Genomic DNA, 13,217 nt, shown 5'->3' with positions numbered 1-13,217 from the left:
CCTTATCGCTTTCATTTTCACCCATTTCCAAGAAAGAATTTCCCTTTACAGTCTTAATAGCCAGTGATGGCTATTTATACAGGAACCCCCACATGCCTGGCACCCTGTTAAACTTTTTAGACATAATCTCATTTAAACCTCACAACAGCCCTGCGAGGAGTTGCCATCCCCACATTACGGATGGGAAATTGGAAACTTCGAGCAGATAAATCATTTTTTCAAGGTCATAGCCATACATGTGAGCATAAGCTCTTGATGTGGGTGGGTTCTGTCTGGTTTGAGCAAAGCCCTCTTTATTATCATCCCAAGTATCATCAACCAAGGCCTCCACCAGCTGCTGGGTTATCAGAAATTCGACCGGTTTCTTAAGATCGCCGTGGTCTAGACAATTTATTGGAATAAAAACCGTACATTCCCTCATTCATAGAGCTCCATGTTCCAGGCACATGCCCATTTTCTCAGGGGAACCTCATGTCCCTGGGAATTAGACAAGCCCGGCATTCTTCTATAGTTTTACAAACAAGGAAACTGTGAGGCTCACAGGGGAAAAGTGACTTGCCCAAGTTCACACGGTTAGAAGCAGTGGCATCAGAGCTAGAACTCCATGGCTGCTGAGACACCCAGGAGTCTTCCCCTGTCCTATGCCGCCTCTTCAATAAATAAAGGAGTAAAATAAATAAAGGAAACCCTGAGAAAGCCTCTCTTAAGCATGTTGCTCTGATTCGGTTATCAGATTGGCACCTAGGAGCTTCTTAGCAGAGTGGCAGGGCCATGGCTGGGTTCCCTGGGCCAGAAGGCCTGTCTTCAGAATGTCATAGAGAAATGCAAGGCCAAGAGATGACTTTGGAAGGCATCCACAGGCCTGTTCTTCTCAGCATTCTTGTCTGGGGACTGTCAAATGCCTTTATTTGAGGAGAGATTTCGAATGGACAGTAGGGGAGCAGGGCCCACACCTACCCCGCTGGACCCCAGAGATGAGCAGTTCTCTGAGCATGATCCCACAGACTCCTGCTAGAACTGTCAGCCCTTGCAGTGAACAGGAAGCTGATTCTGGGAAGATGGGTTCCAGAGTTTTCTTCCTCCCAGAGCAGAGTTGAATAGGGTCTGAAATGTCACCCCCAGGGCCAGCTTGGCTAACATCCAACATAGGGACCCTCTAAAGAATGAGTCCCTATTTTGCCCATGGGAAACTGAAGCCCTCTGAGAATTGACTGGCCCAAGATCACATGACTGAAGGATCCCAGCCCAGTGCCTGACCTCTGGGCCTGGAGCTAGACATCAGCAGCAAGCACAGGTGCAAGTCCTAGCCCTGTCTCTCTGGTGCCCTTGTGAGTTGGTGCCCAAGCCCAGAGGCCACCTGAACATCTATGCTCTGATCAATGCAGACAACTCCCTGTGAAGGAGCTTCTCCATGAGACCACTCTAGAGATCAACCTCGGCCTCTGCTCCTGCCTTCTCCCCCTAGCAATGACCCTGCGGCGAGTCCCTGAAAGTCCATTTTCTTAGTACTCCAGCCTGCAGGAGGCTCTGATGCCTGGCGAGCTTGAAGGAAGCATCCGGGCCTGAGCTGACTTCAGCCTGGCTGCCACACTAGACTCCAGAAAACCCTGAGGTTCCCCTGAGCGCAGAACGCTTTACAGGAAAGAGTCACAAGGAGAGGGAGGTCTCTGCCCTGTCCTCCGCTCTGCCAAAATCTGCAGGACCCCATTTAGTGAAACAGGCCAACGCCAGACATGCGCCCTGTGCTACTCCAGCAAGATGGTCTCCTCCTGTCCTGCAGGGCCTGTCGAGGTCTGGCCCCAGTGGGCTTGAAGAAGAATGCCTAGACTGGCCTCATGTTTCACTTTCGATCCCTGGGACTCCTCCTCCTGGTCCAGGCAAAGGCGCAGGCATGGCTGAAATCAAAAGCTGCCCTGAGCCAAGTCACTCATTTGAGTACAGGCTGGAGATCAGTGGCAAGGCGACCATGTCTGAGTCAAAGCTGCCCAGGAGACCACCTGAGGCTGCCACGCAGTCCAGAGGGGCAAGATCATGGATAAAACTCCAGTCTGATGTTCCCAGGTCACCAGAGTTGGTCAAACCCAGGAATGAACCTTCCGCAGGCAGTTGGTTCCACTGTCCAGTGGGGGAACCTGAGGGAGCCACAGTTACTCTGGGAGGATCCTGTTTCATGTAGCCCTTGGCCAAAGCTGGTGGAGGCCAGTCTGCCTCAGCATCTGGGTATGTCCTGAACTGGGCGCCAAGGTCACCTGTCAAGGGCGTCTCTTCCTCCAGGCAGCCTGCTGGGGCTGCCTTCTCTCCTGTGCATCTGGTCTGTTTCAGGTAGCCCGGGAATGCCACTGCTGCTGGGTCTTCCTCCTCAAGCACCTCAGGCCTCGTGAGACTGACATGGCCCAAGGTGGAGCCACTCTGGGCATCCCCTGGCTGCCCCTCAGAGTTGTGGACTAGGCCAATGCCACTGTCATCCTGGCCCTGGCTAGCTTTCTCCACCTGCTGCTCCCAGGTGGGGCCCGGGCCAGGGCCATAGTTGAGCACCTGCAAGCAGATCCCACTGTCTGTGCTGCTGTGGCTGCCATTACTGCAGCTGTCCTGTAGCTCTGTGGGCACCCCCTTTCCCAGAGCCCCACAGGCCTGGGGGTGCGGGGTAGGGAGGAGAAACTGGAGCTCTTCAGTCTGCAGGGATGGCTTGGCACTGCCAAAGCCACTGTCCGTGCTGCCATGCAGGTCTGAGTTCCTTAGCTCTGGGGACACCTTTGGGAAGGCTTCCTCGATGAGGGAATGGATGGTGTCTTGCATCTCTGGGTAGGGAAGCTGGCTGACAGGGATGATGGGGCTGGGCTTCTTGAAGACCTGGGGAGGAAAGGGCAGAGTGAGATTGGTCGGGGCCACCTGCAGGAGCCCTCCCCAGAGCTATATAGGTGAGGCCAGAGGCCAAGGAGGGCAGCATCAACAGAAGGGGACCACAGGGCCTGGACAACACACAGGGTGCTCTTTTGGAATCAGCTTTTCTCCTGAGGCTTTCTCTGCCCAGGCCAGATTGCACATGGGACTCTGGTATTCCCAGAGTCCCATGGAAGGGGACACAAGGCAGCATGGGAGCCTGTTGGAAGGCTGCCAACTCCCAGGCAGCTCCGGCTACTGGGCTTTTCACACATGACAGCACTCTGGACCCACCCATTAGAAGTATGTTTCGAACTTTTTGACAATGACCTCAAATAAGATAGAAATGTTACATGATAACCCATACCTGTAACTCATATAGAAGCAAATGGAACCAGCTTCCCAAAATAACACTTACTGCCTGTGAGCAATGATACATTCCATCTAGTCTAATCTCTCCCAACCTGCCCACTTTTTAAAAAAATTCTGGATGTGAGACATTCATTTCTCCACTTTCTGGGTTGTGACCTGCACAGAGGGTGGCTGCACGTGGGACAGTGGAACAAGTACAGAACTAGCAGCCAAGGACCTGTTCCCCATGCATGGCCAAGGGTCCCAGGGAAGTCATTTGAGCCCTCTCCCCGTCTCTCCTCTGCCCTAGCTGCAGTGTGTTCTTTCTGTCCTGGGACACAGCAGGGCCTCTACACCTGCGAATCCTTCCGTTTGGGATACTCTTCTCTCTGCACTTTGCATAGCTGTGTCCCCCTCATGGTTTAGGTCTTGGCTCGGATGTCACCTCTTCACGGAGACCTTCCAAGACATGCTCTCCACATTAGCCTCATTCATTTCTTCCTAGCATTCAGTTCCTGGAAGTAAGACACTGACTCACTCCCCTCCTAAGTTCTGTGAGGGCCAGATCTGTCTACTCGTGTTTGCTGCACTGTCCCCAGAGCTCGAACTGAGCTGGCATGAGGAGGCATTCATACGGTTTGTTGACTGATTTGCTGACTCACCATTGCACATCTGCCCTCACTTCCTTAGTACGCAATGAAGCAAATGAAGCAACTCTCACTGGTTGAGTCTCCATTACTATCATATTGCTTGGTGTTAAGGATGTATACTCTGGAGCCAGACTCCATGGGTTCAAATCCAAGCTCTGTCTCTTACCAGTTTTGTCACTTGGACCAAATTACTTATCTTTTCTGTGCTTTGGTTTCTCATCTGCAGAGTGGAAATGATCACAGCACATGCCTACTTGTGTTGTTAAGACATGTAAAGTACCATACATGATGCAAAGAAGGCACTCAGTAAATATGTGTTGAATTGAATTTCACCCTCCAGTCATTTCATAAGGGAAGTACTTTGACTTCTATTACTTAGAGGAGAAGACTGAAGCTCAGAGAAGTTAAATGGCTTGCCCAAAGTCACACAGCAATGAAGAGCAAACCTGAAATTTATACTCAACTGTCATGATTTGAGATCCCTGATTTCCAAGCCAATGTCCCTGGATGGACATTTGAAAGAGCAGATCAAGCCAGCTAATGAATGGGAACAAACTAAAGACTGTGAAAGTGCTCTGGGTGTTATAAGTCAGTGATGGCTCTGATCCTCAGGTGAAGGAAACTGGGCTGTATTTAACGCAAGGAGAAGAAACCCTCCAGGACAAGTGAATTCTGTGATCCAAAGGTACAGAAGGAACAAAAACCCAGCAGTGCTTGTCATCTCTAATGCTCGGATGTTTTTCACCGCTTTGTGCTAAGCTAATGGTTTACACATCAGTTGTGATCAAGTCCCTTGGGACCAGGGGCCACATTAATCAGCCCCTTCTCAGACAATATTGTCCATGTGGTCAATGTACAGTAACCAGCTCAAGCTCCACCTCACAGCTTCTGGATGCCTCTCCTGACCCCTAACTAGAATCTCCCATCCTGGGTACCAGGACCACCATTCCCCCACCCCACTGCTTTCTTCTAGCCATCTTGTCCCCGTCTCCCAGTGCATTCCGAAGCCACCACCTTCCTAGCTCCAGGCCCTGCCTGGAGTATATGTTCAAAGTACTTGGGAAACAGGCCAAGGAACTGAATCTCTCAGGAATGCAGAGAAAGGATGATGAGTAGACACTTCAGCTAGACACAAGGAGGTACTGCAAAAGCCCTGAAGGCTGTAAGTGCTGCCTGTCCTCAGTCTCCTCCTCATATCTGTCTACCCAGGGTAGTGAGCAGGGGACACAGTACTTTCTCACCTGGAAAGAGATTAATCAGACCAGTGGTCTACTACCCCACCTTGCACGCACACACACAGATCCAGGAATCTTCACTCAAAATAACTTGGACTCTCTCATTATTTTTCTTAGAGATCCTGGGATCCCTCTGGAGTTTTCCTTTCCCCTTGTGAGCTTCCCTGGGGCTCCTGCATTCCTGACTAAGCGGGGTCCTTCAGTACACAGCAAGGCCGGCTCTGTGGCGGTGACCCAGGCGAGGTGGACTGAATTTTTGAGCTGCTGCACAGTTCTTGCGTGATGGCTTTTGGAGGCTGATGTGCCACTCCCAGATGTGACCCACTGGGAGGGGTGGGAGGTCCTGGCCTCCTCCTCTCCAGCGTCACCTCTCTACTCTGCTCCCTCCCTCTCTGACAGCTTGAGCCCTTCTTCCTGTCTTGTTTGGTGTCATTGCTCTTGGCCACCAAGTGTGGGAAGATGGGCTCCCATCATGACTTTTCCTGGCTGTGCAAATCTGTGCATGGAACAACCTCTCTGTGCCTCAAAGTCCTCACTTCTAAAATGAGGATAATAACTGGTACTAATGTACAGGGCTGGACCATGGCCAAGTATTAATAGATAAGGCCATGACTGGTGGCCATTGGGATTTGTGATTGCTCAGCATGTACCTGTTGTATCTGGGTTACTAGATGACAGTGTTCTCAGGATGGGATTTTGTGTTTACTTCCTCCCTCTGTCCCCATGGTGCTTGATGAGGGTGCCCATGATAATGTCAGGGCTGAAAGCGGAGGTGAGCCAAGGGAATGGACAGCCTGGGAGCGAAGGAACTCCTTGCCCTCCCAGAGCCCTGGAGTGTCTGGGCAATGGCCTCCCCGTGAGACTCACCAGGACAGAAGGCAGCTTCCTCCGGTGCCGCAAATACAGCTGGAGGGCCAGACAGTAGGCCAGAGCTCCACAGAGCAGTAGGACAGAGGTGAAGACGCTGAGGTTGGTCACAGTGAGATCTGCAGGCCCAGACAGATGCATTAGTACCTTGGCACCATGGGACACTAAGGGACAGTCCCCAGAGGTCCTTGGTCACTCTGAGGAACTACTCAGCGAGGGGCCCAGGTCACCCACACAGGCAACTACTCTGCCATAGCGAACCTCTGCCAGCCTTCCTGACCCTGCCATGAAGGGTCCCCTTGCTGGCCACACTGACTCTGCTTCCAGCTCTCTGCATCCAAAGGCAAACAGAACAAGAAGTCAGGATGGCACAGCAGGCAAGAGCAGAGGCTTCAGGGGCAGCCAGACCTGGGTTCAAATCCCAGCTCTAGCACTTGCTAGCTGAGGGCCTGTGGACAAAACACTTAATGTCTCTGAGCCTCAGTTTGTTCATCTATAAAATGAGAAAAAATTACACCTCATAATTTGGTTGTGAAGTGTAATCTTGTCCCAAGAATTTTACTTACATCATCAGACCCTTCTACCAACCTGAGGAGACAGATGTTACCGTCACCACCATTTCAAAGCTTAGGATTTAGAGAATCTAAGTCACTTGCCCAAGGTTACATTTCTCATAAGTGGTGAGACCAGAACAAAACTATTTCTTCTATTAATGAATCAATGTACAAAAAAGTCCTCTCTTTCTTTCTCTCTCTTTATTTATTTTTTAGTACTTGGTATTGATCCCAGGGAAACTTTACCACTAAGTCACATCCCCAGTAATCCCCACCCACTCTAAAACATTTTTTTTGAGAAAGGGTTTCACTAAGTTGCTTAAGGCTTTGCTAAGTTGCTGAGGCTACCCTCAAACTTACAATCCTGCCTTGGCCTCCCAAGTTGCTGGAATTACAGGCGTGTGCCACTGTATCTGGCCTTAAAAAGCACTTAAGGCTGCCTGATGCATATGTGGTGCCTTCATCTGCAGTGGCTCTTCAATGACAATGAGTTGCTGAGTGTTCTTCACACAATGGACTCTACTGTGGAGTGGAGTCACTGTCGTCTTTGCTGGACAGGGCACTCCCTGGGCCCTCACTGTTGACCTTGCGGCCTTATGTGGCTGCTTCCTCTGGGCACGCTCTGCCTCCTAGCCGAGGGCCAGATCCTGGAGGGCAGCACTTGGCTCCACACTGGTACCTCTCCCTCACTACTGGCCTGGTGTGTGGAGTGGGCGGTGCTGACCTTAGCAGCTCTTCCCAGGAGACAGCTCAGTTCTGCTTCCTCTCCGGGGAGAGACATAGAGAAAGGGCAAGAGAAGCCCTTTGTACCCCAGCTCTGAGGAAGGACATTACGAGACTGCAACAAACAGGAACTAGCACAGCTGGCTGGGAGGCAGGTGCGTGGGGTCCTGAGGAGGTCCCTGGGAAGCACAGCTGTACTCAAGTGGCAGGACCAGAATCAGGGGACCTGGTGCGATGGAAGTTGCCTACATGGAGCCTCAGTTCCCTCATTTCTAAAATGGGCACAACAGGGCCCCTCTAATGGGCTGGAACAGTGCCACTACAGTGCCTGATGCTTTCCGGATTGTGCCAGCCCTTCCAGGTCCTTCTCCACCCGGATGCCAATCTGAGCCCACTCACACTGCTTGGAAAGGACGATGCATTGCTCCTCTGACCAGGCCCCCTTGTTAGTTCGGGAGGCCAAAGATGGCTTCACCATGACACAGAACTTTCCCACCTCTCCTGAGGCTGGGAGGCTGAAATTTTCATGTCTGACCCTCTTGATTATGAACTGAAACAAAAACAAGAACAACAATGAACAAAATCCTTGTATGCCATGGTACCGAGAAGAGCTGGAGGCTGGCTTTCTGTGTGTTGCACAGGCCGGGACCAGGCCTGCTGCATGCTAGGAAAGTGCTCTGCCTCTCAGCTCTAAATATCCCCAGCCCTGGAGGGGCCCTTAGAAATAACTGCAGACAACCCCTTCCGTCTTTTCCTAAGATAACAAACTGATTATCAGAGCATCCCAGAATCTCTGTGATTACCACAACCAATTTTGTATTAATAGAGGAAAGGGAGACTTTTACAGAAGCTGAGAATCTTTCCAGGAAGAACCTGAATCAACCTTGGTGAAGAGGGAAGAGGATGGATTTTGCCCATTCCAGATCTCCCACCTGCAGGGGTGCCCTTGGGAAGTTACACAGCCTCATCTGTAAGATGGCATAAAGTACCCGTGGCGAGGGGTCAGAAACAAGATCTATCACGTCTTGGGAGCAGCTGACACCTGGCAGGCAATGCCTTCCCCCCAGGAGTGTATGTTTGAGGGCCAAGGTCATTTCAACTCCCTCTTCGGTACCTAGGATCTCTCTACTCTGCCCCAAAGTGATTCTGGCCCAGGGGACCAGGAAGCCTGGGGAGCCCTGGCCCTGTGGCCCTTGGGGACCTCATACCGTTAAGTTTCCTGGCACCTTGCGGATGGCAATCTCATACTGGCGGAAGTGTCTGAAGATCTTTTCATACGTGTTGCCTTCAGGGGCCATCTGGGGCCTGGGGGGCTGGATAGTCCCAAGAATGGAGCCCTCCTGCATCTCTAGCTTCACGCTTCCAACTGTCAGGGTCACTGAATGGGGAAGGGACAAAGCCATGAGGCCAAGGCAGGGGGAGGGCATGGGGATCCCACCTATGACTTGCCTCCAGGGTCAAGCTTTACCTACCCTAAAACCTAGGCCACAGGTTTCCAACACAACAAAACATATGAACTTCTTGGGCAGTGTTTGAAATACAGGTGCCCTGGGCCCTCTCCAGACAGAGGGAACCTGAATTTTGCAGACTGGGCACTGGAAATACACACACACACACACACACACACACACACACACACACACACGTAAACGTACATATGTACATATGTACGTGTGTGTGTGTGTGTGTGTGTGTGTGTGTGTGTGTGTTGGTACTGGGATTTAACTCAGGGATCCTTTACCACTGAGCTATATCCCAAGCCCTTTTATTATTTTTTAAAAATTTGAGACAGCATCTCACTAAGTTGCTTAGGGCCCCATTAAGTTGCTGAGGCTGGCCTTGAACTTTCAGTCCTCCTGTCTCAGCCTCCCAAGTCACTGGGATTACAGGCATGCGCCAGCCCATCTGGCTAGAAATGTATTTTTAAACATACCCCCTAGGAAGCATTTCTGTAGCTGGCTGAGCACTGGTATGTGAGCAGGCATTTGGGAACCACCAACCTTCCAGACCATTAGCTCCAATCGGAACCCTGCAGAGCAAGTTCACCATGCACACAGACCAAGCTCATTTCCAATTTGTGGGACAGGAGAAGCCCACGGGGTGTGGGGTGTGAGGCTTCACCATTTCTATTACCTTCCAGAGAGATCCCTGCCTTTTCTTTAGCAGCACTTTCCTGCTTCAAAGGGATGACCCCTGGGCGTTCACCCCTACAGGTGGGAGGACCTCATCCAAATCCACCCACTGCTTGGGGCACTATGCTGAGTGCTAATGGATTTTCTTCCTTTCCCCAAACCCCACAAGTTCACAGGCCTGGCCTTCATGACTCAGCGGCTCCAGCACACCCCAAGACCTCCCTTCTGTGGGATAAACAACTCCAGTTCCCTTTTAAATCTCAGAAAAACTTGGCTATTTTCATCTAACCTTCTCCAAAGTCCTGACTCAGACCTGTTTGGGCAACTAGTTCCCGGCTCAGAATGCCTGATGACCGGATGAGCTCTGGGAACCAAAGAAAAGCCTGAGGCTCGAGTTTCTGGCTGGAAGGGACCAAAAAGCCATGTCCTAGGTCCAGGGGAGGAAGATCACCTTCATCCACAGAGAAGCGGGTTTGGGTGGAGGTCCAGTTGGAGTGCCGGCTGCCATCTACTGCCCGGACTTTGGCCCGGTAACCATTGTTGTGGTACAGGTTCAGGGTGGCTGTGGTGAGATCACAGGAGAACTCCAGGGTACGTCTGCAGCTGGGGATGTCTCTCCAGGGCTCCTTTCCGTACCTGAAGAGGTATCAGGGTAGGCGGCTAGGGCAGGAACTATGCTCGAGTCTACTCCTTTAAGAGGGCATCGAGAGGCCTGGCCAGGGAGCTTCCATCACGGAAGAAAGGGGAACACCCTTGGGCTATTCCCTCTAGTCCAGGGCATCTAAATGCAAAGGGTCTGTCTTGGTTTGGGGACCTCATGCGAACTTCTCTGTGGTCTAGAAGAGTCAACAGTGGGAACAGGAGTAGTTCCAGTGGTATCCCTCCAGAAAGACCTGCTGGCCCTGTGCCTCAGCCTACTTTCTAACATCTCCCCACTATGTGTGCAGGCATTATGGTTTCTGAATACTGTGGATGCTTTTCCTGTAAGACGGAAAAGCCTTGGGGGAGAAGGCAAAACCCTGGCCTTCTCACTCCAGAGCTCCCAGCATGCTTAGTATCTATGGGAATCAACCAGCTCTTGTCAACTAGGTAGATATGTGTCAGGGTCCCCTCTGGTCTCGCCTCAAATGACAAGGCAGGCATGTTCCTGTGAAAGGGGAGCAGATGGAGACGAACCCACCCATCTCTCACCGCCTCCCTCCTCCCTCCCTCCTCCCCTTTTCTTACTCCAGGAGTGCCACTTCATAGTAGGTGCTTTCAGACTGATTAGGGATGGGTGTCCAGTGGAGGATGTGCTGGAAAAATTCTGCTTCAAACCACGCAGATGGAGGGCTGGGAAGTTCTGTTCCTAGGGAGAAGAGATGTCAATACCAGAACTCGCAAAGCCCACCCTCTGGGATGAGGAGCACCATGGGGTGATGGTGACAAGAACTAGAATTCATTTGCTGGGTCCTCTGCGATAAGCTGAGCACTGTGCTACATGTTTTGCTATGTTCCATGTCACATCAGCTCTGCATGGAGAGCATTTATTACCCCATTTTACTGAAGAAGAAATGGAAGCTCAGAGAGGTTAAGTGACTTGCCCAAGGCCAACGGAGCTGGTAAGGGGCAGAGTGTGGATTTGCACCCAGATATGTCTGATTCCAGAGCTAGGGTTGGGTTCTGCACCATTGGTGAACAGAAGCACAATGGTGGATGAGAAGATAGCTGGGTCCAATGTAGCCCAGGAGAGAAGACAGGGGGAGGGCTAAGGCATGTCAGCAGTGAGTTCAGATGAACTAGTGTCTGGTTCTGCCTGATCCCTGTCCTTGCTCCAGCGCAATCCTAAGGCCTATCCCCAACCTCACCCCTGGTCCCCACCCAGACCCAGTCCAAGGTCACTTTTCTGGTATTCTCTGGGTACACAAACACCCTGCTTGTTGACATTTACCTGAGCAGATGGTCTCTTCCTGGGTTGCCCAAACTGAGGGCTTGTCCCATTCCCTGACTTCCAGGAGGGCTTTACCTACAGCCAGATGCCCACCTCAGGCTGGGTGAGGACAGGCAGGATGAATCAGCCCTCATTCTAGACTGTGCTGAAGACTTCTCCACACAGAACTATCGCTCTTGGCTCTAAGGTGAGATTTGAAACACCAAGCTCTGCCTCCACCCTGCCATCCTCCCAGCCCCGACACACCATTCACCACAGGCAGCACTGGCTCCAAGAGCATCAAACCAGCCTTTGCCAATGTGGTGCTGGGCACAAAGTACAGTCAGGGCCAGTAGCGAGTGGGTTCCCCTTCCCTCCTTCTTGATCCCTTAGAGCGGCTCCTTTGACAGTGGCTCTGCCCCCAATTACCCCATTCTCTAACTTCTCAACATCTCTCAAATCTTGCTTTCTTTCTGACTCTGCCATTCTCATTTAGAAAAATCTGCCCCCCCCCCACCACACACTTGGGGTCTCACTAGATTGCCCAGGCTATCCTTGAACTTGTGATCCTCCTGCCTCAGCCTCCTGTGTCCCTGTCTCTTACTTCCTTTCATTTACTGTCTTTGAGCCTTAAATCTGTTTTAATTGCAAAACATTATATGGGAAGTGAAAAACACAGCCGCTCTTTGTGGTGTTTGGGCTGCACATCCCCACCTCAGCCCCCCGATCCCGTGAAAGCCTGACTGCATGTTTTACTTTGTATTTTGGCATCACGTAGAAGAGATTTTGGTTCCTGCTCTCCCTGCATCTGTTCTTGGTCCCTCCAACTCTGGCCCCTTTCATACTCTTTATGGAGTTTCTTGGTTGCAGAAACTGAGCCAGAATTAAGAGATAGGGGTAAGGCAGGAGGGAGGCAGGGGCAGTGGGAGTGAGTTGGGGGGCTAAAGACCAAAGGGTGAGGAAAGGGCAGAGATGGAGGTGAGACGGGAAGGCAAAGGGAGAAGAGAGTCAGAAGGGGATCAAATTATCAAAATTATTCCCCAGAGAAGAAGCAGTCCTATCATGGCACCAGAAGAGCAAAAAAGCCAGGGCTAAATTTTTGCTTTGGCAAGAAGTGCATTAAAAAAAAAAAAAAAAAAAAAAAAAAAAGTGGGTGGATGAGTTTGGGGGTGGGTAGGGGCTATTGATCCTCCACCCCCGTCAATCTCAAACTCTTCCGCTTCCACAACAGGTGAGCCTGAGATTCAGTCTTGACAGTGTGAAGGAGCCCAGGTGGGACAAGGGAGGTTATGAGCACCCGTCTCCCCAGAGGGCAGCCAAATCGAGTTCCCTGTGGGCAGCAGAACCCTAAAGAAGGGCTAAGGACAGGAGGGAGTCTGGCCGGAGTCTGCCCCAGAGGGGCAGTTGCGAGAGGTAGAGGCTTTCTGCTACTGTCTTAATACTTTTGGAGCAGTATTTACGACATCTCTCAGTCCCTCTTGGTTCCCCTTGCTTGCCTGAAATCTCATGGTTAGAGCTGGTGATAGCACTGCTCCGGGTCCGGAGCCTTACCGTGCTCACTGAAGCCATGGCACAGGCTGAGGATCGCCGTCAGAGGCACTACCAGGAGCGACAGCATTCTGGGAGCGCCGCATCCTCTGGAGCCGAAGTCCGCCTGAGTCCCTCCTGCCGCAACTCCGCGGGACTGAGACTGACAACTCTAGCAGCTCGCCAGGGCAGAGCCCGAGTAGGAGGACTGACGTCAGTGGGGGCGGGGCTAAAGGCCCCGCCCTTCCAGCGCCGTGGCGTCTGCAAACCAGTGCTGCCGCGAGGTGCACTGGCTCCACGGGCAGCACAAGTCTGTGCAGAGGCAGAAGCAGAAGCAGACTACAACCAACTCTGCCCTTCTCCCCGTTGGGCTTCCAGCGCCATTGAAA

General features: G+C 51.8%; 1 protein-coding gene across 2 annotated transcripts; it reads right to left on the bottom strand.

The window, feature by feature from the left end:
• Positions 1-373: 373 nt before the first annotated feature.
• IL10RA (interleukin 10 receptor subunit alpha) lies at positions 374-12,986 on the bottom strand. 2 transcript variants are annotated; one of them, XM_079105120.1, is made up of 7 exons: positions 12,853-12,986; positions 10,620-10,734; positions 9,844-10,028; positions 8,469-8,638; positions 7,660-7,810; positions 5,984-6,102; positions 374-2,850 (listed from the first exon to the last, which is right to left on the bottom strand). In XM_079105120.1, the coding sequence occupies exons 1-7, from the start codon at positions 12,917-12,919 to the stop codon at positions 1,924-1,926; spliced, it is 1,734 nt and encodes a 577-aa protein (XP_078961246.1). In that variant the 5' UTR covers positions 12,920-12,986; the 3' UTR covers positions 374-1,923. The 2 variants fall into 2 exon arrangements, with proteins under 2 accessions (XP_078961246.1, XP_078961245.1); XM_079105119.1 differs by having other exon boundaries at positions 10,620-10,740; positions 12,853-12,985.
• Positions 12,987-13,217: the final 231 nt, after the last annotated feature.

This window comes from Sciurus vulgaris (assembly GCF_902686455.1).
Source record: "Sciurus vulgaris genome assembly, chromosome: 11".
Taxonomy (NCBI): Eukaryota; Metazoa; Chordata; class Mammalia; order Rodentia; family Sciuridae; genus Sciurus; species Sciurus vulgaris.
Note: the sequence above shows the minus strand (reverse complement) of the source record. Positions and strands in the feature narration are given on the sequence as shown.

Bases quoted from the DNA above. Each gene is read 5' to 3' on its own strand.
- IL10RA (XM_079105119.1), bottom strand. From the start codon at position 12,919: ATGCTGTCGCTCCTGGTAGTGCCTCTGACGGCGATCCTCAGCCTGTGC. The intron at 10,741-12,852 runs GTAAGGCTCCGG...TCTTCTCCCTAG, and splicing joins CCATGGCTTCAGTGAGCACG to GAACAGAACTTCCCAGCCCT. The intron at 8,639-9,843 runs GTGATCTTCCTC...TTCCCCATTCAG, and splicing joins CCGCTTCTCTGTGGATGAAG to TGACCCTGACAGTTGGAAGC.